This window comes from Podarcis vaucheri, assembly GCF_965113315.1.
Source record: "Podarcis vaucheri genome assembly, chromosome: 3".
Classification (NCBI taxonomy): domain Eukaryota; kingdom Metazoa; phylum Chordata; class Lepidosauria; order Squamata; family Lacertidae; genus Podarcis; species Podarcis vaucheri.
In genome coordinates, this window is record NC_138761.1 from 20,727,807 (window position 1) to 20,751,991 (window position 24,185).

The 24,185-nt window shown below is 46.3% G+C and overlaps 1 protein-coding gene across 1 annotated transcript in view; it reads right to left on the reverse strand.

Moving 5' to 3' along the window:
- Positions 1-401: 401 nt before the first annotated feature.
- The window catches only part of TTC7A (tetratricopeptide repeat domain 7A), a 194,337-nt gene continuing 170,553 nt past the window's right edge, over positions 402-24,185 (reverse strand). The window contains exons 20-21 of the mRNA XM_082217467.1: positions 5,466-6,845; positions 402-5,211 (exon numbers count right to left, since the gene is read on the reverse strand). Of these exons, the coding sequence (XP_082073593.1) occupies positions 6,624-6,845 (222 nt within the window). The 3' untranslated portion in view covers positions 402-5,211; positions 5,466-6,623. The remainder of the gene's footprint in view (positions 5,212-5,465; positions 6,846-24,185) is intronic.

The following is a 24,185-nucleotide window of genomic DNA, read 5'->3' on the forward strand; positions in this document are numbered from 1 at the left end:
GTACAATCACTCCCTGTGAATTGTGGTCTGCTTTAGCTCTGCTTAGGTCATGTAGTTTATTTCTATTTAGCACATCCTGTCAAACTCTCACCAATTTTCCCATCAGGTCAGGGCCAGAGGGAATTAGATGATGTGACTTGAATTGGCAAATTGGGCTGATCCAATTTCAGCATTGAGTCATGGACACTGTGAGACAGCACCTGTCTCAAACCACCTTGAAGATTCACGATTCCATTGCACATGAATTGCTGGACATGTGTTAAATTGTCTTTTGCAACCAGGAGTTCACTGGAGGCTTTTCTCAGGATTGGATTCCCGAAAGCTTGTGATATTTGCAGCAAGCATGAATTGCAAAGAACGACAAGCAGCAGGAAATGACTGCACACACAACACAACACATCTTTCTCCATGGAATTTGTTTATTCATCTAGTGAGAGTCATTTGAAACTCAATGCTATCACATTTCATACGAAAAGGCATATCAAATCTCAGCAGCATCACAAACTAGTTTGCAAATAAAACCAGATATTATGTGCGGCTTCCTTGAGGATGCTACATTTTAGAATGGTGGCTGGCTGCAAGAGGGGGAAACGGTAGTTTTGTTTGGAATATTCTGAAGCCGTTGGGGAAACTGGATGAACTTTAGTCCCCCATATGGATGATGAACATCAGTCAAAGGCTCCTAAACTAAACCCCATTCCGGAAAAAGATGTAACCCAACAAAAGTGAGTCTCAAATAAAACCTACATAGTGTACATCAACAGGATTTGTGTTTGTCATGAATAGTAGTAGTTTCATTGCTTTCAATGGGATTTAAATGCAACTAGATTTTGCTTGATCATGCCTTTTAGATATAGTATTTTTCCTGTAGAAGGACAATGAGCAAATCTAATAAATAGCAACAGTCACTGGAATATAATAGGAGAAATATTTGGTTTGCTCCGCTGTACGTGAGTAACACCTCTTAGAGACTCTCGGATACAAAGGTGACATTTGACATTTCTGCAGCACTGAATGCAGGGTTATGCAGGTTTGCTGAAGTCCTGGTCCATAAAGCATTATTCCAAGGTTGCTTGCCCCTCCCCAACTCCAGGAATGATACTACATGAGCACGTGGCATAATTTATGAGCGTGCTGCCTGGCGAAGGCAAGGGCTTCCCTCCACATTGCCACCCCACTGAAATGCCAATTTTCGCCTCCAGAATATGGGGTGCAAAAATGAAAAGGAGGCCTTTTGGCAGGTTGCTGGGGGTCAGAGATTCGGCTGTGCAATCAAAGCAGGCGCTATGCCACTGAACTACCATATGCAGTGATGCTTCATCACTTTCATGATTACACTATGATTAACGTACACAGCAAAAAACAGGCCTTAAAGTGGCCTCGTTTTCTAACGCTTGGGCTGCAAAAGCCTAGTCTAGGCTACTGAGGTGATTGTTAGTCCCTGAGAATGAGAGAAGTGAAGTAGTTAAGGGGCGCTCTCCCTTTTTTTTATTTTTTAACTCAATCTGCTAGTGGGAGTGTGTAAACTTTGGTAATAGTGCAACAGGACTTTGAAAGTGCACACATCCTCTTTCACTGTTTAATGCAAAAGGCCTTTGGGGGGAAATGCACTTGCTTAGGTGAGTGAATTGCAACAAAACGATCAAAAGCGACTGGCAAGGCCACTGGAATACCAGCATAGCAGTTCCCTGAAGGCCTGTTTCCTCTCTCTGATTTCTGAGCTGGGAAGAGCAAACATCAAGAGCCAACACAACCATTTACATGGAATAATATGTTTTTCTCCATCTGTGCCACAAACAACATATATTGCATGAAATTGCTGCTTCAACATCATAGGGTGAAGGATTATGCGTATATCAATGCAAGTTTTTGGTGACAAAAGGGTATGCTCATCGGTTGCAAGGAGTCAGTAACACTTGTTTCTTGTTTGCACAGAGGTGCCTCGAGATTTGGTCCAGTACTTCCTAGAGCACAATATCGCAGTAGTCAGTTTTTCTAGATCAGGGCTGGGGAACCTGCCATTCTTTAGACTGGGGGTAGCTAACCTTTTGGCCAGAGGGACACATTTCCCCTCGGCTAATCTCCTGGGGGACGCATGCCAATGATGAGTGTGGCAAAAGTGAGTGTCACCCCACGGTCTTGCATGCATGCGCTCTCTCTTGTGCGCATGCTCACGCACAAGAGGTACACAGCTCCCCTCCTTGGGTGATCCATGCAAATCAGCTGAGGCACCTGGCGATTGATCTGATGCCCAGGGAGGGGCAGTCGCCACTGCCAATGCCATCTGGGCTCTGGTCTGGGTGGAAAGGCTTAAGCCCTTCTGCTGCCCCCATCACTGGGTCTACATTAAAAAATATATTTTAGCTTCCACCAAATTCTATTGGGTGTTGGAGAGGGTGGGGAGAAAAAAAACTTGCTTGGGGTAATGCATCTGGCCTTCCAGGCCCAGTGTTAGCTATCCTTGCTCTAGATCATGGTTTCCCAAAAACCTGGGTCTCCCACTGTTTTTGGACTACAATTCCCATCATCCCTGAACAGTGGTCCTGCTAGCTAGGGATGATGGGACTTGTAGTCCAAAAACAGCTGGAGACCCCAGTTTGGGAAACCCTGCTTTAGATGTTGCTGGACTACATGGGTTATTGTAACACCCTGCAGTGGGTTCACAGAATGTTGTGGGAGATTTTTCGTTTTGCCCTCAATGTGTCGCACCAGCTCCCCATTGCTGACAAACATCCCTCCCTGACAGCAGCTGAACATCTATGTTACTCCTCAGCGATGCTCACTTGACTTTAGTAGCCCAGCTACTGCATGTACATGAAGTGTTCTTAGGACGCCACTCAACATTGTAAGAAATGCGCCACTGCTTTCCAAAACAGCACCCTCATGTCTCTTGCCCCTCTTTGTGCCCTGCCATGTCTACTAGGGCCCTGCGGGACTTGACATCTTTCCGCAGGGCCTGCAAGGCAGAGCTGTTCCACCAGGCCTTTGGCCAAGGCACAGCCTGACCCCCTCCTTCTGTACTCCTCATAGAACTCTGACCCAATGGTTGCCATTAATTTGACTCTGAATTGATTTTAGAATGAATTGATTTTAGAATGTATTTCAATTAATTGATTGTGATTTTATGTAAACTGTGATGTTTTTACTGTTGTTAGCCACTCTGAGCCCGGCTTCGGCTGGGGAGGGCGGGATATAAAATAATAATAATAATAATAATAATAATAATAATAATAATAATAATAAGAAGAAGAAGAAGAAGAAGAAGAAGGTAAAGGACCATTAGGTCCAGTCGTGGCCGACCCTGGAGTTGCGGCGCTCATCTCGCTTTATTGGCCAAGGGAGCCGGTGTACAGCTTCCTGGTCATGTGGCCAGCATGACTAAGCCGCTTCTGGTGAACCAGACCAGTGCACGGAAACGCCGTTTACCTTCCCGCCAGAGCGGTACCTATTTATCTACTTGCACTTTGACGTGCTTTCGAGCTGCTAGGTTGGCAGGAGCAGAGACCGAGCAAAGGGAGCTCACCCTGTTGCGGGGATTCAAACTGCCGACCTTCTGATCGGCCAGTCCTAGGCTCTGTGGTTTAACCCACAGCGCCACCCACATCCCTATCATCATCATCATCATCATCATCATCATCATCACTGGACTGGATGAAAGGCCCTGCTGAGGTTTTAGAGCTCTGCCAAATGGAGCTGCCTCCAGCCTAGTTGCAACAGTGCTCTTTCTGGCCAATGTCGCCTTTTCCGCCTGCTGCATCTTCTCCCTCTGCTAGGCCATGGTGCAATAATTTAAGGCAGGGACTCTCATCAGCACCAACTGGCATGGACAATGCTCTTGGATGACAACATCTAGAGCAGGTATAGGCAACCTTCGGCCCTCCAGATGTTTTTGGACTACAACTCCCATCACCCCTGACCACTGGTCCTGTTAGCTAGGGATCATGGGAGTTGTAGGCCAAAACATCTGGAGGGCTGAAGGTTGCCTATACCTGATCTAGAGGATCACAGGTTCCCCATCCCTGATTTAAGGCAACAATGCAGATATAGAACCCTAGGCAGAAACTTCCATGAGTAAACATATTTAACACTTTATACGCTCATTAAAACCACCACCACCACCTAGGGGTATGATGCAGTATGTTTTGACAGTTTTGATTTCAATGAAGGGACTTAGCCCCATGCTTAAGTCTCCCAGTGAAGCCAACAGATCACCAAAGTGCTTAATTATGGCTGTCTAATGCCACATAAAGAGATGGATGGATAACAGTCCTATGATGTACAGCATCAAAGTAAAACACAGACATATATATTCTACCTACCTATCCTAAAAACATAAATGTTATCTAAAGTATAATCACTAAAAAACAAAGCTCGGTCAAATTATACGATCAGGTATTTTTCCTTGCAACGAATACCTAAAACAGAATCAAATATTAACAACAGGGAAAACGTGAACTGACGAAGGCCCTTAGTTTTGATATCCAAAATTCAGTCTTGCGGCTCAATGCCATTAGCACAGAGGCGCCTAATGTCTGTGTGCTTTGACAGCACAGTCCCTTGAGTAACCCTATTAAGGCCTATGGGCTTCTTTCAGAGTAAGCAGCCAAAGCAGACCCGTTTTATTTCTCTTCCTATATGTCTATATCTTTGCGTAACCTCAATCTGGAGGCTTTGTTGAAAAGCTGGGGGAGTTCCGGGCGCCATATTTTAAGGAAGAGATTGACAAACCGGAACACTTCCAACCTAGGATGACAATTGGTTTTGGAAACTTAAGTTCTGTGAGCAACGATGGAAAGAGCTGGGTATGTTTAGAGAAAACAAGGTTAAAGGGAGACATGACAATAGCTGCCTCCAAATAATTAAAGGACTGCTACGGAAGGATGGAGCAGACGTCTCTGTTCCTCCGGAGGGAAGAACAAATGAATGGGAAAGTCAGCTGAATGGTGGAAGAACCTTTCCTTACAGTAATAGAACGAGAGGCTGCACTAGGTGGGCCACTGGCCGGATCCAACAGGCTCGTCTTATGTTCTTATGAGCTGTTTGAGCGTAGAACAGATTCTGCCTCAGGAGGTGATGGGCTCTCCTTCGCTGTCAGTGTTTAAGCAAAGGCTGGATGGCCATCCATCAGGGGTGTTGCAGTAGTTACAACCTCCTCCATTGAGCACAGGGAGGTTGGATTAAGCGGCCTTCCAACTCTTTGGTTCTGTGTACCTGCACAATGTGATAAATTCCTTCAGAAAATTGCACACATTCAGAACGGAACAAATCTTGGTTTTGAGGGGGAGATGGGCACTTGGGGTATAGTGCCCCCTCCGTGTCCCACTTTTTAAAACAGGCCTCTTCACAATCCATCAGACACCCTTGGAAAATAAAAGCCGTGCTTGGGCCTAGTCCATTTGTTTAGATGGATATTCCCAATGTTCAGAGGTGGGGGCCATTGTTTGTATCAGGAATGAGAAACCTACGGAGGCTTGGCTGATCTTGTCCCACCAGCGTGGTAGGGAGGGGTCCATTTCTCCCTCCGAGGCCATTTCCCCCACCGAACCACACCTATATGTCAATTGGTGACATTCCCGGGGTTCAATCCTGCTGAGTGCTGCTTCTCCATAATGTTCCCTCTGGGGAAAAACGCCAGTGAAGCAGACCCCCTCCTCTCACCCTGCAGGTCAACTTTGACAGGCGGCGGGACTGCCCACTTGTCAGGCGAACGCCATTGTGACATCAGGTGATTGACAAGTGGGTGGCCCCGCCCAGCTGTCAAAGTTGGCTGGCGGGGTGGTAGGAGAGAAAAGATTTGGTCCACCAGGCTATCTCTGGCTTATGTAGTGAAAACACCAGCATCCATCCATGCACAAGGAGGAGGTATCAGTCAGGTTGGGAAAACTCCAGGATTTGCAGAAGTACTTTCCCCTTTTCTGAGTAAAGCAACCCAGAAGTCTTATGCCAAGAGTGAACTGGCAAAGTTCCCCCACCCACACAAACCCCGAGTCTTCATACTAGTTAGTTTTACAGCTCATGCAATTTTTCTTGCTTAGGGGTGGTGTAAAGATGACAGCATGATGCAGACTTGGGAAAGGCCTTGTATTGCTCATCAGCAATGTCACAGACACTATCCAATAGTTGCCAACAATATGCGCAGAACTGCATTATGTTAGGCTTGCAAAACCCACCAAGCTGATTCAGCCAAGGAAACTGTGACCTGCCAGGCGTGTGACATACACTCCCCACTCCCCAATCTGCCATCAAATGTTCCATTTTTGCAATCTGAAGAAAGAACAGGAAAGTATACTAGCGCCCTCTGCACTGCCATGCATTCTGGATGGCCCGTGTTTTTGGGTGAAGGGAAGTTCAAGGCAGTACTGCAAATTGTAGCAGCCCCAGCAGCCAGAAAAATAATCACATTTCCCCACCAACAATAATATATCTTGCAATCTGCATGTTGGGAAAATGCATTATCCCTGAAATAGAGCCATTTCCCTGGGTAAAGGTTTCTGAATTCTAGGTTAACAAAAGGAGCCACATATATATATATTTATTGCACTGTAAACAAATTGCTTATTTGATATGTGTGCTGTTGGAACTACCTCCACGGAACGCATGTGCGTGGAAGAAATTCTACGCCATCACAGTTCCCTGGGGATGACCGTGAATGGCACGACGGGGCTGCTGGATTCGAGGTCCAGAGCCGTCAGGAAGCACTCCACAGCTGCTTCGTTTTTCCCCTGAGCATGAAGCACTTCTCCAAGGCTGTTCCAGGCTTTGTGGCTGGTGCTCTGTACCTGGACTGCGTCCTGAAGAACTTTCTGAGCCAAGTTTCTCCGCCCGAGCCTGTTCAGCACCAGCCCCTGCCAAGGAAAAGCAACCCGGTGTTAGCGCATCATAAAACCAAGCCGTTCAGTAGTGTGTCCGGCAAGGGAACCAAACAGGAAAATAAGGAAGTTGCCTTCTGCAGAGTCATCTTGCTCATCCTTCAACAGCATCCTGCTCCAACCATTCAGGTGTTTTGGACCATCACACACACACACACACACACACACACACACACACACCCTGGCCATTGGACATGCTGTCTGGGGCTGTTGGGAGTTGCAGGATAAAACATTTGGAGAGCACCGGGTTGGGGAAGCCTGATCCAGTCCATCACACCTTACATCCTGGTGGCAGGCCTGCTTCTTCAAACACAGTGGTGGGGCAGGATGTACCACTTTTAAAAAGTGGTGCCATTTTAAATTATACCCCATATTTTTATTATCTAGTCCTTCAGGGTGGGTACCTTTTCCAGTTGCAGCTGGTAACAGAAGTATGGGATGTAGGTCAGCCATAATGTGTCGGCGTAATAAAGCACAAGAAACTGTAAATTTGTATAACTTTTTAGGTAAATGGCGAAAGGAGGATATATATGATACCTGTGCTCAGTTTATTTAGAAACTCCCTGCTGTGTTTTTCTTCTCCTCCCGCTTCTTTTCTGTTTATCATACTTCTGTGTACTTTTGGTAAAAGAAAAAGGAAAGAGGGGGATACCATATACAGGGATAAAGTGACAAGGACTCCCAAACCTTCCTGCCTCCCACAGTTTCACCCCTGCAGTCTGCCCCCTCCTCCTTTTTGCATTCAGGACTTAGTGAAACCAGCCTGGCCTTCCTGCTGACTGAAACTAGGAAGGAAACCACTGCTTGCAATAGTGGTGTGGCACTAGGGGACAAAATCCTTTCCCAGGGGGATTATGGCTGTGTACATACCGTACATTTAAAGTGCTCCCTCCCAAAAAATGCGTCCAGGGAGCTGTAGTTTATCCCTCACAGAACTACAATTCCCAGGAACCTCAAACTACAGTTCCCAGGTTTCGTGTGTGTGTGTGTGTGATTCTGCTCCCCCACTGCATTTTAAAGGCGGGTGGAGATAACAGAAAGGGATATAAAGGCATGCAATTTGGAAAGGGAAGGGTTGTGGAGATAAGAGCTGAAATGGCTAGTTCAATTTAGGAAAAAGCTATACCACAGCTGGACAGAATAGCTGCGCAAGAAGTCATCTACACCTGGGGAAAACATCCAGCTGTTCCATTGTGTGTGTGTGTTTTATAAAAGAAACCACAGGGTTTTCTGAGCTCAGAACTTACCCACCTCAATGATGAATATGGAAGAAAAAAACATGGGGTGTTTTGTTGATGGCGTTGTTCAGATGCCCTGTTATTCCACAGTAAATGCCCATTGTGGAAGCATCCCAGGATATAAAAATGCTGATAGCTTCCTGGGTCTCGGAATTGGGCTGAAGGATTACAGTCTCAAGAACTCTTTTTTCCATTTTTTTTGCAGCTTCGTATTTTTGACTCCCTAAAGCTGGTATGACATATAGCACTGAACACTTTGTTTCCCTGAAGAACCCACCCCTTGAGAGATGCTGAGCTCTGGCAGAATTTTACATATCCCCACAGAGTCTGGCAAGCAGTAAACAATGCCTTCATGTTGTTGCCATGTAAGAGTCCAGCTGGGATCTGCCCACGATGCAGAATGGAAAGGGGGTTGGGGAGAGAAAGAAGGATATTCATATATCCTCCCGCGAAAGGGCAATTTACATTTTTAGCTGGGCATTTTTTTTGGTAGGTTTCCTAATGAAAGTTCAGTTTCTCGGTTTCCATAGAAACTCCTCTTGTTGAGGTGCATGAATAATTTTTATGAAATCAGCAGAGATCTAGGGAAGATTAGCAATTAGTATCCTGTTTTTATTTTTATTTTATTCTAAAGCAAATAATTAACAGCATCACCTCCTCGTTATTCTGGGCAAGGTGGAATGGCTTTTCTGTTTCGTTTCTCTACATGAGTTTTATTTATTTTCCTTAGACCAATATATAATCTTCTGGGGGGTAAAGCCTCAGGATGTCAATTATGAGTCCTGTGAATTCCTCAGGGGCTCTTAACTCCTGTTTGCATCCAGTCACGTCCCAAGTTGGAAAAGAATGTCGCTGTGTTCATAAGACTATAAGGAAGAGGGCTGCTGGATCTGACTAAGGGTCAACTTCATCCAACAACCTCTTTCCCACAGCAGCCAAACAGATGCTTCTGGCAGGCAGAAAGGAAATTGTCCTTCACCATTACTGCCCACCAGCCACCAGAATCTGGTGACATAATGCCTCTAAACTGGAAGCATCCATTAAGCCAGCAAGGAGGATAACTGTTGATAGACTCATTATCCATGAATGTGTCTAACTATCTTTTAAAGCAATTTAAGCCAGCAGGTCCCATTGGCACATTTTGGTTCCCTAAGTGAATTCTGCGTTGTGCGAAGAAGCGCTTTCCTTTTTGTCTGTCCTGAATCACCAGCCTGCTGCTTGGTTTTGCAGGATGACCCGGTGTTTTGAGAAGGGAAGTAAAGGGCTTCCGCTATCCAGTTCCACCACGCATAATTTCACAAACGCTGCTCATGTCCTTTATTCCATTACTCCCTACAACCTCTCTATTGGGCCTTCAGTCAAAACACTCCCCAGGCTACTTCCATCATGACCCTTCTTCACTTGAATGTTCTTGCCTGGCTGAAATGTGTGTTTGGACTCTGATAAAGCCTCATGCATACCTACATGGGAGATAAAACCATAGAACTGTAGAGTGGAAAGGGACCCAAGGGTCATCTAGCCCAACCCTCTACAATGAATGAATGGCAGCTGAAGCATCCATGACTGATGCCCACCCAACCTCTACTTAAAAAATCTCCAAGGAAGGAGCACCCACCACCTTCCAAGGCAGTGTGCTCTACTGTTGAACAGCTCTTATGATCAGAAAGTTATTCTTGATGTTTAGCTGGGGGTCTCTTTTCTTGTAACTTGAATCAATTTATCCAATTAAACCTACTGGAGAACCTGGCCTCTAGCAGCTGAAATATGAAATGATGCTCTGTCTGCGTTGGGCAAGGTTTTCTGTATTACTTTCTGATTACTTTCATTTTTATATTTTTAGGTGTGAGCACGCGCGCGCACACACACACACACAAAATCAGAGAATTGACATGGAAGGATGAGGAATTCTAAAAGATGAAGAAACAGAATAAAAGCAGACCCATCTGAGTTATAAGAAGATGGAGAACATTGAATCTCCAAGGAGAACTGAAACATGAATACTGTCAGAAAAGAGAGGCTACACCAGGTATAGGCAAACTCGGCCCTCCAGATGTTTTGGGACTACAACTCCCATCATCCCTGACCACTGGTCCTGTCAGCTAGCGATAGTGGGAATTGTAGTCCCAAAACATCTGGAGGGCCGAGTTTGCCTATGCCTGGGCAACACAATGGGTCTTCATGTATGCCATGTAAAATGAGGAAGAGTGATGTCCATGCCCCTAGATTTTTAGAAATGTTAGGAGCTGTATTATACTGGCCATTGGGCCCAAATCTCAGAGTGGGCTGTGTGAAGAACACCAGTCGGCCATTTAGGGCCCCCTTTAGCTATCAAGGAATGCAAAACAAGGCATAAAAGAGAAATGCAGTAGCTCATCTGTAGAGCACCTGCTTTGCATGCAGAAGGTCCATGGTTCAATCCCTGGCATCTCCAGTTAGGGCTGGGATAGACCCCTGCCTGAAGACTTGGAGAGCTGCTGCCAGCCAGTGCAGACATTACTGAGCTAATGGACCAGTGGGCTGACTCAGTAGAAGGCAGTTTCCTTCCCATGTTCTTAACGAAGAGGAAAGGAGCGAAAGAAAGCCACCCTGCTCTTTCTGACATGATTTCGTAGGCAGAAGGAATAAAGCGGAAAAAACACTCAGATCTGCCCCCACGGGGGGAGGAGCCCCCCCGACAATCAAAGGAAGCCTCCCATCTAGGGCACAAAGGCAGCCCACCGCTCCCCCCTCCCTCCGACTCCTGCTCTCTTTCATTTCGCCAAATGTTAACAGAACCCACTGCTAATGCCTTTGAAGCTTAACGTTGATAAAACATTTATTGGCATAAAAGGCAGGCCCCTAGGCAGCCTTTCAGAAAAAGCCCAGCCTCTGATCCCTTCCCAGGGAGCCTCAGACAAACAGGAGAAGAGAAACGGGGAATTGGAGGCAGAGCGGAGAAAGAGAGGCCTTTTTATTTCTTCCAGTCCTGCTGAACATCCTCGGAGCCTAACCGTGGGCTGCGTGGAATGCTCTGCAGACAGTCCTGCTTTCTCCGAGACCTAAATGGAAGCGGAGCAGCGAGCGAAGGAACAGAAAGGTGTGCCTCGTCCACACATTTAAAACAGACGTGGCACAATGCGCTGCTTGTCTCCCAGAGCCAGCCTGCAGCTCTGAGGGCCACCGGCTCTCAGGCGCAGAGGATGTTGCCACAGGGGCAGCTTTGCCAAGGACTGCAGTGGGGCCTTTGTCAAGCACAAATAAGAGTGCTTCCTGCTCCCTCCCATGCCAAAGGGCTGTGTGTGTGTGTGTGTGTGTGTGTGTGTGTGTGTGTGTTAATGCATGCTCAGGCTGTTCTCATGCTTATTCAGTGAGGCCAGCAGGATTCCACAAGGCTTCTTAGTTCTGGGACAGATGAGACTAAACATACTCCTGGCTGGCAGGCCGGAATGATGGGAGCATTGTTATGCTGTTTGCATTTACTTTCTGTATGCAGCGCCTGCCCCTTTCAATTCACTGTTTACCCAAATAAATTTTTTTCTTCCTCCAGCCCGTTCTTTGCACTACAGGACAGGCTTTGTATGTGTGTGATTGCTAGGTGGAAACACTGTTTTGAGAGATGGCTTTATCCACCTGCCCCTTTTCTCCAAAGCACTTGACTTTCTTTTTTGTCTTTTTCCACCTCCACCCCCATCATTCTGCCCGGACGCTGAGGTCCAGCGCCGAGGGCCTTCTGGCAGTTCCCTCATTGCGAGAAGCAAAGCTACAGGGAACCAGGCAGAGGGCCTTCTCGGTAGTGGCGCCCGCCCTGTGGAACGCCCTCCCATCAGATGTCAAAGAGATAAACAACTACCTGACATTTAGAAGACATCTGAAGGCAGCCCTGCTCAGGGTTTTTAATGTGTGACATTTTAATGTATTTTTAATCTTTGCTGGAAGAAATCCAGCCAGATGGGCGGGGTACAATAATAATAATAACAGGGGGGAGGTTGAGGTTGTGGGGTCCACTGATTCTACAATCTGCGGGGCAGGGGGAGGGGGCATTGTTGTTGGCATTTGTCTGTCTCAAGAGACAGTGGAGTGTGCCTTCAGGGGTGAAGTCAAACCGCTGCATTGGCAGGACCAAAGTCACCTCCCCTGGGGTGCAAGCCTGGGCAGTGTGTATGGAGGTACTGGGCTGCCCGGACAACAAGACCCCCTCTCCCAGCCTCACTGATGTGGTCCAAAGGAAAGCAGAGCAATATGTTTGGCACCAGCTTGGCTGCAGGAGTTGCTGGAAGGAGGTGTACAAGGAACCATCCAACCGCCTTAGGGTGAGAACCAAAGCTGGACAAACTACCCCAGAAGGAGCACAGCGTTTTCTCCACCCCTCTTCTCACACCCCAGACAAGGGGGGAAGGGGAGCTTGTTGCAGCAGGAGGGGGAGACACCCTTGCCTCTTCACTAGCCGAACTCATCTCTGCCTCTTGGGCTCCCTCCTCTCCTGCTTCTGGACTACTCTCTGTCACAGCCTCTCCCAGCTCACTACGCCCTGTTTCCTCTTCAGCTTCTGACCCTTCCTCCTCCCAGTCTTCTCCCTCTGACCACTCATTGTCGTCTCACTACCACTCCTTGGGCTCTGAGCCTTCTTCCCTTGCGGGTTCCCCAGGTGGTTCCTCCCACAATTCCTCTGCGTCCAACCAGTCCATGACAGAAGGGCTGTACCACATGTTATTTTGGCACACCTGGATCGGATGCTTGCCACTCCCACATTCACAACAGGCTTCCACATCTCTGTTCTCAGCTCCACAGCTTCATAATAAGACAACTCCTCTTCCATGCTGCTGTTTCATCAACCAGCCAGCCGCATCTACACGACACACAAACCTGCACATTCAGTAAATTCCACAATAATCCTTGGCTTCCAACTCCACAGTGATGATGTGCCCTTTCCCTCCCTCTTGTCTCCTCAATCTCCCTTTCCCTTTAAGAGCTCTCCCAATTCTTTGTCCTCAGAGAAGCCTGTTCTGGCATCAGCTGAAAAGGGCATTCTAATGCAGTCTGAGCCAGCCCAGGGCAATTCAAGTACAGAAGGAAAAGCTGAATTAATGATTTAAAAAAAGAGATCACCCATGACAGGAGGAAAAAGAGACACAATGCATAATGTAGGGCTCATCCAGCACATACCTAGGTAAATCTGGGAGGCAGAGCTGGGAATCTCTGCAGATAAAGCAAGCTAGGATATAGGACAAGGGTGGGAAATCTCAGGCTTGGTGGGGTGGTGATGAATGAGTCCCCTCAGGTCTCTTTATGTGGCCCTGCAATTCTCCCTCGGCCAGGCCTCCTTCCTCAGGTTCCACCACTCACTATATGGACCCAGTTTGTTTTTAATTCCATATAATCATAGAATTGCAACAGTTGGAAGGGACTCAAAGGGTCATCTAGTTTAGCCCCCTGCAATGCAGGTATCTCAACTTCAAGCATCCATGACAGATGACCATCCAACTTCTGCTCAAGAACCTCCATGAAGTAGAGTCTCCCATTTCCTGAGGAAATCTGTCCCATTGCCAAACAGCTCTTACTGTCAGAAAGTTCTTCCTGGTGTTTCAGTTGGAATCTCCTTTCTTGTAACTTGACTCCATTGGTTCGATTCGAGCCCTACCCTCCGGAGCAGGAGAAAACAAGCTTGCTCCATCTTCCATGTGAGAGCCCTTGAGATATTTGAAGTTGGCTACCGTATCTCCTCTCAGTCACCTCTTTCCCAGGCTAAACATACCCAGCTCCTTCAACTGTTCCTCATAAGGCTTGGCTTCTAGACCCTTGATCACCCTAGTTGCCTTCCTCTGCACACGTTCCAGCTTGTCAATATCCTTCTTAAACTGTGGTGCTCAGAACTGGCCACAGTATTCCAGGTATTCCACAGTATTCTGAGCAAGTCAGAACAGAGTGGTAATATTAATAATGGTACTATTTGTTAACAGGGCCTAGAACTATCCTCCACCCTCTCTTCATAAAAAATTAGGCACCAGGACCTGCCCTATATCTTCTGCAGTCAAGACAGCTGCAAATAATTCCTATCACTTCTGCACAATCTTCCTGTTCTCCATTAGGAGAAACAGTGCAATTCTATATGACTGAATGAGAATGATACAGCCATGTGGATGGGACTCATCATACAAGTATTTCCCAATCAATGCATGACATTGGCACTGAACATGTGGCTGAACATGGGGAGAGGGACCCTAGCTTAGTGCTGAAACACATGTGCTGCCCACAGAAGGTCCCAGGTCCAATCCTTGGTATCTCCAGCTAAAAAAGCTTAGGCAGCAGATGGTGCCATAGATCTCTCTCTAAGATCCCAGAGATCTGCTGCCAGTCTGAGCAGGCAATACTGGCCTAGACTGGCAAACAGCCTGATATAAGGCAACTTCCACCATACACCCAGCCCATGTAGCATCCAGTCCACAGTCCACAGAGAAGTGTCTCTTGCACCAATGAAGATGCACACAAAGGCCTGGAGGAGGGGTGGGAAACCTTTTTCTTCCGAGGGCCACATTTCCCCAAGGGTAATCTGTTGAGGGCCACATACCAGTGGTGGGTGGAGCCCAAACCCAAAGTGGTGGGGGTTGAAGCCCAAAGTGGGCACCAGCCTGCTTATCTCTTTCTCCTGGGCAACCCCTTTTCTTTATTTCCCTCAAGAAGATGAAACCTATCCATTCTGAAGGAAATCAGCCCTGAGTGCTCACTGGAAGGACAGATCGTGAAGCTGAGGCTCCCTGGGAAAGACCTTGATGCTGGGAAAGATGGAGGGCACAAGGAGAAAGGGACGACAGAGGACGAGATGGTTGGACAGTGTTCTCGAAGCTACCAGCATGAGTTTGACCAAACTGCGGGAAGCAGTGGAAGACAGGAGTGCCTGGCGTGCTCTGGTCCATGGGGTCACGACTAAACAACAACAAATTTCTCTCTCTTTCTGCCACCCCCTTCTACCCCTGGTTTCCTCTGCATGAAATTGGTTTGAAGGCCACAAGTTGCCCATGTTGGATATTATTCTCTCTCTGTGTGTGTGAGAGAATCATTTGTTCCAGAAACAAGAGAAGAACAGAGGAGAAGTTTCAAGAAGCAGCTGAAGGCTGAGGTTCTTTTGTCTATGCAAGGACATTTTCTGTGGGAACTGTTCTTTGGACATGCATCTTCAACCTTGAAGATACTTCCAAGGCAGGAGCTGTGTTGAGATATAACTCTGCTATGTATGGATACTGGCACACACGCACAGCAAAAGAGATGCCATACCCAATCCTTCTAAATAATCCATCAGAGGTTGATGGATTGATCCAACAGCCCGTTCCTAGCCAAGGGACTGGACTTGATACTGCGGGGTATGTGTTCATTTTGCTCGAGAGTTTTCTGCTCTCTGCAACCTCATTTCTTTCGCCTATTATTAATGACATCATCCATATAATTTACAGCCAGTCAGCTCCTTCACACAGGCCGCGCTGCTGTAAGCAGCTACTAGAAAATGCAGAAAGATGTAACCAAGAATGCATCAACCTTTGGGGGCCCTGGCTCTGCCGTGTCTCCTGTCCTTTGGGGAGCACTTCTTTATCTTTCCTTAACCTGAAATGATTCATAAATCATAACCCTTTATGCATCAAGAGGCATTCCTGAATTATATATAGCTCTGTTATTTTCTATTACATGCTGAAAAGAGAAAGGATGAGAGAGGGCGTGTGTGTCAAGTCAAAGCGAAGATAAAGAATTAAAAACTTCCTATAAATATTGCATGCTCCTTGATGGGATGGAGGCCCCGCTACCGACAACATTATGATATTAGAGAGCTGTAACGTATTTCACTGTAAAGTTCACTGATGTGCATTAATCCTAGTAGCTCCTGAGCTCACCTCTACAAAATTGCAAGTGGTTAATGTCATAGCACATGCATGCTCATCTCTTGGAATCACAGAATTGCAGAGCTGGAAGAGACTCCAAGAGTCGTCTAGTCCAACGCCCTGCAATGCAGTTATCTCAACTAATAATAATAATAATAATAATAATAATAATAATAATAATAATAATTTATTTATAACCCACCATCCCCAGCCACTCTGGGCGGCTTCCAACAAAACACTAAAATACAAAAACTTATTAAACATTAAAAGCTTCCCTAAACAGGGCTGCCTTCAGATGTCTTCTAAAAGTCTGGTAGTTGTTGTTCTCTCTTGGAAATCTGGTGGGAGGGCGTTCCACAGGGCGGGTGCCACTACCGAGAAGGCCCTGTGCCTGGTTCTCTGTAACCTGGCTTCTCGCAGCGGGGTAACCACCAGAAGGCCCTCGGTGCTGGACCTCAGTGTCCAGGCAGAATGATGGGGTGGAGACGCTTCTTCAGGTATACTGGACTGAGGCCGTTTAGGGCTTTAAAGGTCAACACCAACACTTTGAATTGTGCTCGGAAACGTACTGGGAGCCAGTGTAGGTCTTTCAAGACCGGTGTTATATGGTCTCGGCGGCCGCTCCCAGTCACCAGTCTAGCTGCCGCATTCTGGATTAGTTGTAATTTCCAGGTCACCTTCAAACGTAACCCCACATAGAGCGCATTGCAGTAGTCCAAGCAGGAGATAACTAGAGCATGCACCACTCTGGCGAGACAGTCTGCGGGAAGGTAGGGTCTCAGCCTGAGTACCAGATGGAGCTGGTACTTGACCTGTGCCTCTATGGACAGCTGTGAGTCCAGAATGACTCCCAGGCTGCACACCTGGTCCTTCAGGGGCACAGTTACCCCATTCAGGACCAGGGAGACTAAAGCATCCCTGACAAATGGCCACCCAACCTCTGCTTAGAAACCTCCAAATGATGGCTGCAAAATGAGCAAATGTCCTGCATCACTAGCATCACTGACCCACCTAGAGCTATCTTCCACTACAACTGAGTGAAATAAGTTCACAGGCTCAGCTGCCAGTTTCCAAGGGTAGAGATACCAAGAGGTGTAGCTGCAAGCGGGAGGCAGTTCTATAATAGCAGTGCAGCAACAGAATAGGCAACTTTACTTAAGGACAGGTCTATGCTAAGGTAGAACTGCCCATGTCCTGGCTCCCATCCCAGAGGCGACAACGATGCATAAGAAAGAGAGCTTAATTCAAGGCTTACACCAATTCAGGCCAGATCAAAGGTACAGGCTGCCAATGACGTGTCTGAGTTCAATAACGGCATCAGGGTCTGAGACCACACAAAAGCTGTGAAGTCACCTTGGTACCTGGTCATGCTCCTCCTAGTGCTTCCTTATGAGACTCTCTCCTCCAACAAGATGGATGTAATAATAATAATAATAATAATAATAATAATAATAATAAAAATTACTTATACTCCGCCGATCTGGCTGGGTTTCCCAAGCCACTCTGGGCGGCTTCCAACAGGATATTAAAAACGCAGTAAAATATCAAACATTAAAAACTTCCCTAAAGTTCTTCCAAAAGTCAGGTAGTTGTTTATTTCCTTGACTTCTGGTGGGAGGGCATTCCACATGCGCTTGGAGAAACATGCTTCTCCAAATGGGAGTCTGTTCCCAATGATGGAGAGGGCACCAAACTCTTGCTTCCCCTCCAAGTGAACTATGGACCACTTTTCACAATCAGCAGAATGGACTGTACCACTTCAGGTTGCAGGCGGTAGTGGCTAGGCTGAACCTTTCCTCTGACAAATTCTACCCTCCACAGGGAAAACATTCAAACAAGAAAGCCCCCAGACCTCCAGCCAAAAGAGGCGCAGCCTAGAAACAGCTTGACTATTTGATTCCAGTAAAGATTAAAACCAACTGGGACAACGTGCAACGCTATAACTACAAATATCTGAAGGAGCGTCTCCACCTCCATCGTTCTACCTGGACACTGAGGTCCAGTGCTGAGGGCCTTCTGGCAGTTTCCTCACTGCAAGAAGCCAAGTTACTGGGATCCAGGCAGAGGGCCTTCTCAGTAGTGGCACCCGCACTGTGGAACGCCCTCCCACCAGATGTCAAAGAGAACAACAACTACCAGACTTTTAGAAGACATCTGAAGGCAGCCCTGTTTAGGGAAGCTTTTAATGTGATGCATTACTGGATTTTAATATTTTGTTGGAAGCCACCCAGAGTGGCTGGGGAAGCCCAACCAGATGGGCAGGGTATAAATAATTTATTATTATTATTATTATTATTATTATTATTATTATTATTATTATTATTATTATTATTGTTGTTGTTGTTGTTGTTATTATTATTTAAAGAGTATCTATAGCTAGATTATAGCTGTTGATCCTACTGAATAAGTGAATGGAAGAAAAGTACAACCTTGCCACATGCACACATTTCCTGAAGTCTGCCTGAATAACAACTGTGTTGACATTTGACCCATTATTATAATTTTACTGTGTGCAGCCAGGATACACCATTCTGCTGCTGGATCCAAATGACCTGGTTGCCCTGGAACAAGAGGAGTTTTTCCCCTGACCCCAGTTTTAATTCCCTTGCATTTGGATTCCGTTCAAAGCCTGTCTGAAAGGTCACTGCTCCCCAAGGAGTTGGCTTTTTAAAATAAAAATATTTTGAGATATTAGAAATACAGGAACATTCTTGGGATTCTTGTCCAGGCCTGTGAGCTAACTGAACAGAAGCCTGGTGGAGCCAGTGGGGAACTGAATGAATCATCCAAACAATATTCTTGCAATTCCCATTTAGGACTGCCAGGGTACTGTCTACGGTGATGTGCTTTTGCCTTGGATGCAGCAGGCAGTTGGGCCACTGCTCATTCCATTCCACTCCATTACATTCTATTATTTGTGCCGCCCCCTCTCCAGCTCCGGCCCTGCTCCTAACCACAAGCAAGCAAAGGGACAAGTACCATAGATGCTTGGTCTCTGCAGTGCAATAGAGAATTTCAGAGCAAATGTGCATTTTGAGTTCCAGTCTCAGTGGGAATGCAGAGAATGCCCTTCAGAAAGCAGAAGCTTCTCTCCAGCCCCTCGCTGCCCTGGACACTTCCAGTTAAACATGTTCCCTAGGTTGCCACCTGTTGTGTACTGAGTTGAATAGGATCCAAAGGGCAGCAGTCTGATTGGTCCTAGAACAATAGGATTCAGAATGCAGCAGTCTGATTGGTCCTAGAACAATAGGGTCCAGAATGCAGCAGTCTGATTGGTCCACAGGAGCCACCCAATTCAGCTCCAGGTGGAAGTGAATCCACAACCTGATTGGCCTACAGGTGAATCCCGGAATTAGCCAATCACGTGGGGCCCATTGTGTAAATAATATATATAAAGCAGACATTCTGGGGGAACTTCCATTCCTCCTCACCACTATGAGCTGAATAAAGAGCATGAAATCCACTCTCTGACTCTGAGTATATTTCACCACCCATTCCCGCTCCACGCTTCATGTTAAATGAAGATAAACCAGACCGCAAATTTCAGCATGGGGTTTGCGCAATAAGCAGAGGGGAGAGAAGAAGAAGAGCATTTACAGTAATGTTGAATTGAGGTGCTTTGGTGGGACCTGTGTGTTAGTAGCTAAATACGATACACTGCTGGTGGGTTTTGCAGTTAATTTAGCGTATTGCACATAGCTTTTCTTTTTATTCAAGCCTCAAGGTTGCCAGCTCTTGAAGGGCGAGGAGGATCGGTTTCCCCATGGGCACAGAATGTCCATTTAAGTTTTAGGAACCAAAAAGGGGAGACTTGGCCAAAGCAAGAGCGATCGGTGTTCTCTGATTCTGTATCCTGACTCTTTCCCCTTCCCCGGCCTCTCTCGGTGCCCCCCCCCCGGGACTTTTGCTCTCACATATGCCATGTGCCTGCAGCACAATAGCGTGAAGCAGGTGAACCGCCGAGAATTCGGCCAGGAAGCATCATCAGATGGTGCAGTGGCTCAAGGGAGAAATTTCATTGCTTAGAATGGCCTGATGAACATGCTGCGGCCATATGCTGTGGCCTATGGGGTCATGTGCAAATGAGTGAGGAAAGCATCCATGGAGACCTAGGCAGTCATGTGCCCATCCCTCCTCAAGTTTTACAATGCAGGAAGAAGAAAAATCTCAATACTGAGATTGGGACTAACATCACACAATCCCTGATCCCTGAAGCACACTGAAACTCCCCTCTTATTTTCTCTGTCCTGAAGGCACTCAGCAGCTATAGTTCGCTGTTAGAAGGAGTGGTTCCTATAAAATTCAGGTACAGTATGTGATTTCTTTGGGAAAGGCCCAGACACGACAGAACTGGATACAAGTCACCCACAGAGAGGTAGATTTATGCCGTGACCATAGTTCCAAGATGGAACAAACTCAGATGTATCAAACTGTCTTGTCAACAACAACTGTACAACCTGTATTTTCATAGCGGAAAAGGTCTGCTATGCATCTGCATTTAATTCTGTGCATATGCTCAAGATTTGTTACAAGATAAATTAATCGTTCAGTTGTATTTACAACCTGGGAAGTATAAAAATGAGGTGGAATGCAGAGAAAAATGCCCAACCTCAAGTTCTCCTGTTTCTAGTTTCTTCAGTGAGGGGTCTTAAAAATATGTTTGTAGGCATGAGGAATTCAAATCTGCTATTATTTTTGTGATTGGACAACCATTAGCTTGGCAAGTCTATGTTTGATGAAGAAGCACATAAACTGATTTTGGAAAAACGAAAGAATTTTAACTTGACCTTCTGAAAATGTCAGGTAATGCCATAACAACAACAACTATTACAGTGGTATCTTGGGTTACAGGTGCTTCAGGGTACATACTCCGCTAACCCAGAAATAGTACCTCGGATTAAGAACTTTGCTTCAGGATGAGAACAGAAATCGCGTGGCAGCAGCGTGGCGGCAGCAGCGGGAGGCCCCATTAGCTAAAGTGGTGCTTCAGGTTAAGAACAGTTTCAGGTTAAGAATGGACCTCCGGAATGAATTAAGTTCTTAATCCAAGGTACCACTGTACTACAATTGCAAGTACTTGGCAATAATTTGTAATGATTTTTATGCAATTTTGCACATGTTTTACTTACCAAGCAAAACTAAATAATATATTTTGAATTCCCAAGTTATGTTACAACTTTTTAGCACCCCTCATTTTTGGAATTTGAAATTTGAAAATTCAACACACCCTAAACACCTGCGGCACAATCTGCTTGGCTAGTGTTCGAAACAGGGATTTCATTCGCTGTGCAGTGGTAGGAAGATCTGAGTTTTAAATGTTTGCTTCTCAAATCAGCTAATCGGTCAGAACAGATCTCTCGCCCTCTCTCTTTATTTGAGCATCCTTGGGGGTGAGAAAGTTGCAGAGAAATGCCACGGAGGGATCATGTCTCTGGACACAAGTGAGTTCAACTACTGTAGTTTCTAACGTTATTGTTGATGCAGTCTTGGGTGGCGGCGGGGGTGGGCATAGATTAAATGAAATCAGGAAGAAAGTGTCAGAAAAGACACGGCTAGTATGATGAGGAAGCTGGAATGCCAGAAAAATTTGGAAATAGCCCTAAATTATTTTACCTCTCCAGTCCCTTTTGCACCTTATAAAAATGATTTCGGCGTTACAACTAAAACTTCAATTCTATCTACATAATTAGATATTTAGACAGGGATATATAGATGGATAGATATAGAGATATATATAAAAGAACAAAGGCACTTTTAGAAAATGCAATGGAAGAATAGATTCGTGCCAGAATTCAGACAGATAGATAGAAATGTTTCATGATCAGGATAAAATGAACCAAAGCCAATTAGTAAAGACAGACACTTCATCCTGCATTCAGATGCGGTGAGCCTGTCATTGTGCCTATTTCTGCAGGCACAACACCTCAAGCATACGGAAACTAATTTGCAGAACTGCTCTGCCATTGCTCCTGGGATTCCTTTGTTCTTTGTAGCTAGGATGTTGCCCAGCCATAAGCTATGCTGTATTAATAGCCCGCTGAGAGTGAAGAGCAGATCTGGCTGCCAGTCTCACAAAACAGTGTGTGCCTTGCCTCAATCCGGTGATGATACCTGCCCCTTGCCCAGCCCCTTCACCAAAAAAAAACCCCTCACCACGGTGAAAGGATCTTCCTCTCTTTCTGCAGCCATGGGTGGTTCCCAACCACCACCAATAATTATGCAAGGGAAGGAGACCAGTCACTGAACAACAGGATCCGCAGCCCAGATCTTTTGTAGGGACATTGCAAGGTCTGAAGCCTGTTCCGTTAGCATGACTTTTCATGCAGCATGTTTGGAATTATACTCCTGCGGAAGTACTGACCACTTTTAGTTAAATGACTTCACAGTGCAATAGATTCAGGCATCTGTTGATAGGACTTGCGAATCTTGAGCAGCCTTGAAGCTGGCTTGAATCTCCTCTCCAGTATATTTTAAGCAGTACTTCAGAAAAATAAAATGATATCAAATCAGAGTTTTTCTAAGAATCCACTCCACTAGCTGGATTCCGGAGCGGATTATGTGGCCTGATCAGTCATACAGACTTCCAGAGTGGCTCAGAAACACTGTTATTCTACATTCAATTTGTTACTCATTTCCCATCAAAACTGTTGTCAAGGAATTCCCAGCAAGGAACCTTTCTTTCTCTCTCTCTCTCTCTGAGTCTACATCTGATGATCCCCAGGGGAGACTGTAAGCCTTTGCTATTTAATGAGCCCTTTGATTAATTCGTTTAGTTACCTTCGCTACCACAGAGGCAGGGAAGCTGTCAGGCACATGGCACCGAGCACACCGCATTGATCTATGCATCAGGACATCTCAATCAGCTGCGCCTTTAATGGGAACAAGGCAGCTACGGCTTAATTCCGCCGCTGAACATTTGCAGGAGGGTTGGTGCTAGCCTTCTAGCGAAGCACAGCTGGGCCTTGAACTGCCACTGAGATGAGCGCACTTTCAGTTGACATAAGAAGAAAATAAGCACTGTGGAATGCAACCAATGACTTTTGCACTCTTGAGTGGCGGTAAGAAATGTTGCTACTTCTCAGTTGCTGAGCTGCTGTGCAGGGGAACCATTGCGACGCAGAGGAAAAGCGAAGTACAGTGCTACCTCTGGTTACGAACTTAATTTGTTCCGGAGGTCTGTCCTTAACCTGAAACCATTCTTAACCTGAGGTACCACTTTAGCTAATGGGGCCTCCTGTTGCCGCTGCACCACCGGCGCACCATCTCTGTTCTCATTCTGAGGTAAAGTTCTTAACCCGAGGTACTACTTCCGGGTTAGCGGAGTCTGTATCCCAAAGTGTTTGTAACCCAAGGTACCACTGTACGTTGAAGCACAACGTGAGAGGTTAGAGTTTAAATTGTAATAAATTAATAAATGGTAGGATTTTGGTTATTTGGTGGTACTGAAGGGAAGATTGGAGGCCAATGGAAAAGTACAGGCTACGCTTTCTTTCCAAGCCAGCGGCTCACCTGGGATAGAGGCAATAACATGACAAAAGGCTGCACTGCTGTGGGGGACAAATACCTCTTGAAAGGACCTTGCTGTAAGATCTGGACTCCCTCCATGCAGACTGAAGGTGTACATAGGTGAATACACCATATTTCTTAAAGCTACAACAGTTTCCACCCTGTCTCAATTCTCCAAAGGAGAGCAGACCCTGGGGAGCTCATGGAACCCTCTGTCATATTACTGCGGCTCAACAGAGAGTGGGGGTGGCATCCAACTTCTTTTTCAATTGTTGTTGTTTAGTTGCTTAGTCGTGTCCGCTCTTCGGGACCCCATGGACCAGAGCACGCCAGGCACTCCTGTCTTCCACTGCCTCCCGCAGTTTGGTCAAACTCATGCTGGTAGCTTCGAGAACACTGTCCAACCATCTTGTCCTCTGTTGTCCCCATCTCCTTGTGCCCTCCATCTTTCCCAGCATCAGGGTCTTTTCCATGGAGTCTTCTCAACTCATGAGGTGGCCAAAGTATTGGAGCCTCAGCTTCACGATCTGTCCTTCCAGTGAGCACTCAGGGCTGATTTCCTTCAGAATGGATAGGTTTGATCTTCTTGCAGTCCATGGGACTCTCAAGAGTCTCCTCCAGCACCATAATTCAAAAGCATCAATTCTTTGGCGATCAGCCTTCTTTTGGTCCAGCTCTCACTTCCATACATCACTACTGGGAAAACCATAGCTTTAACTATATGGGCC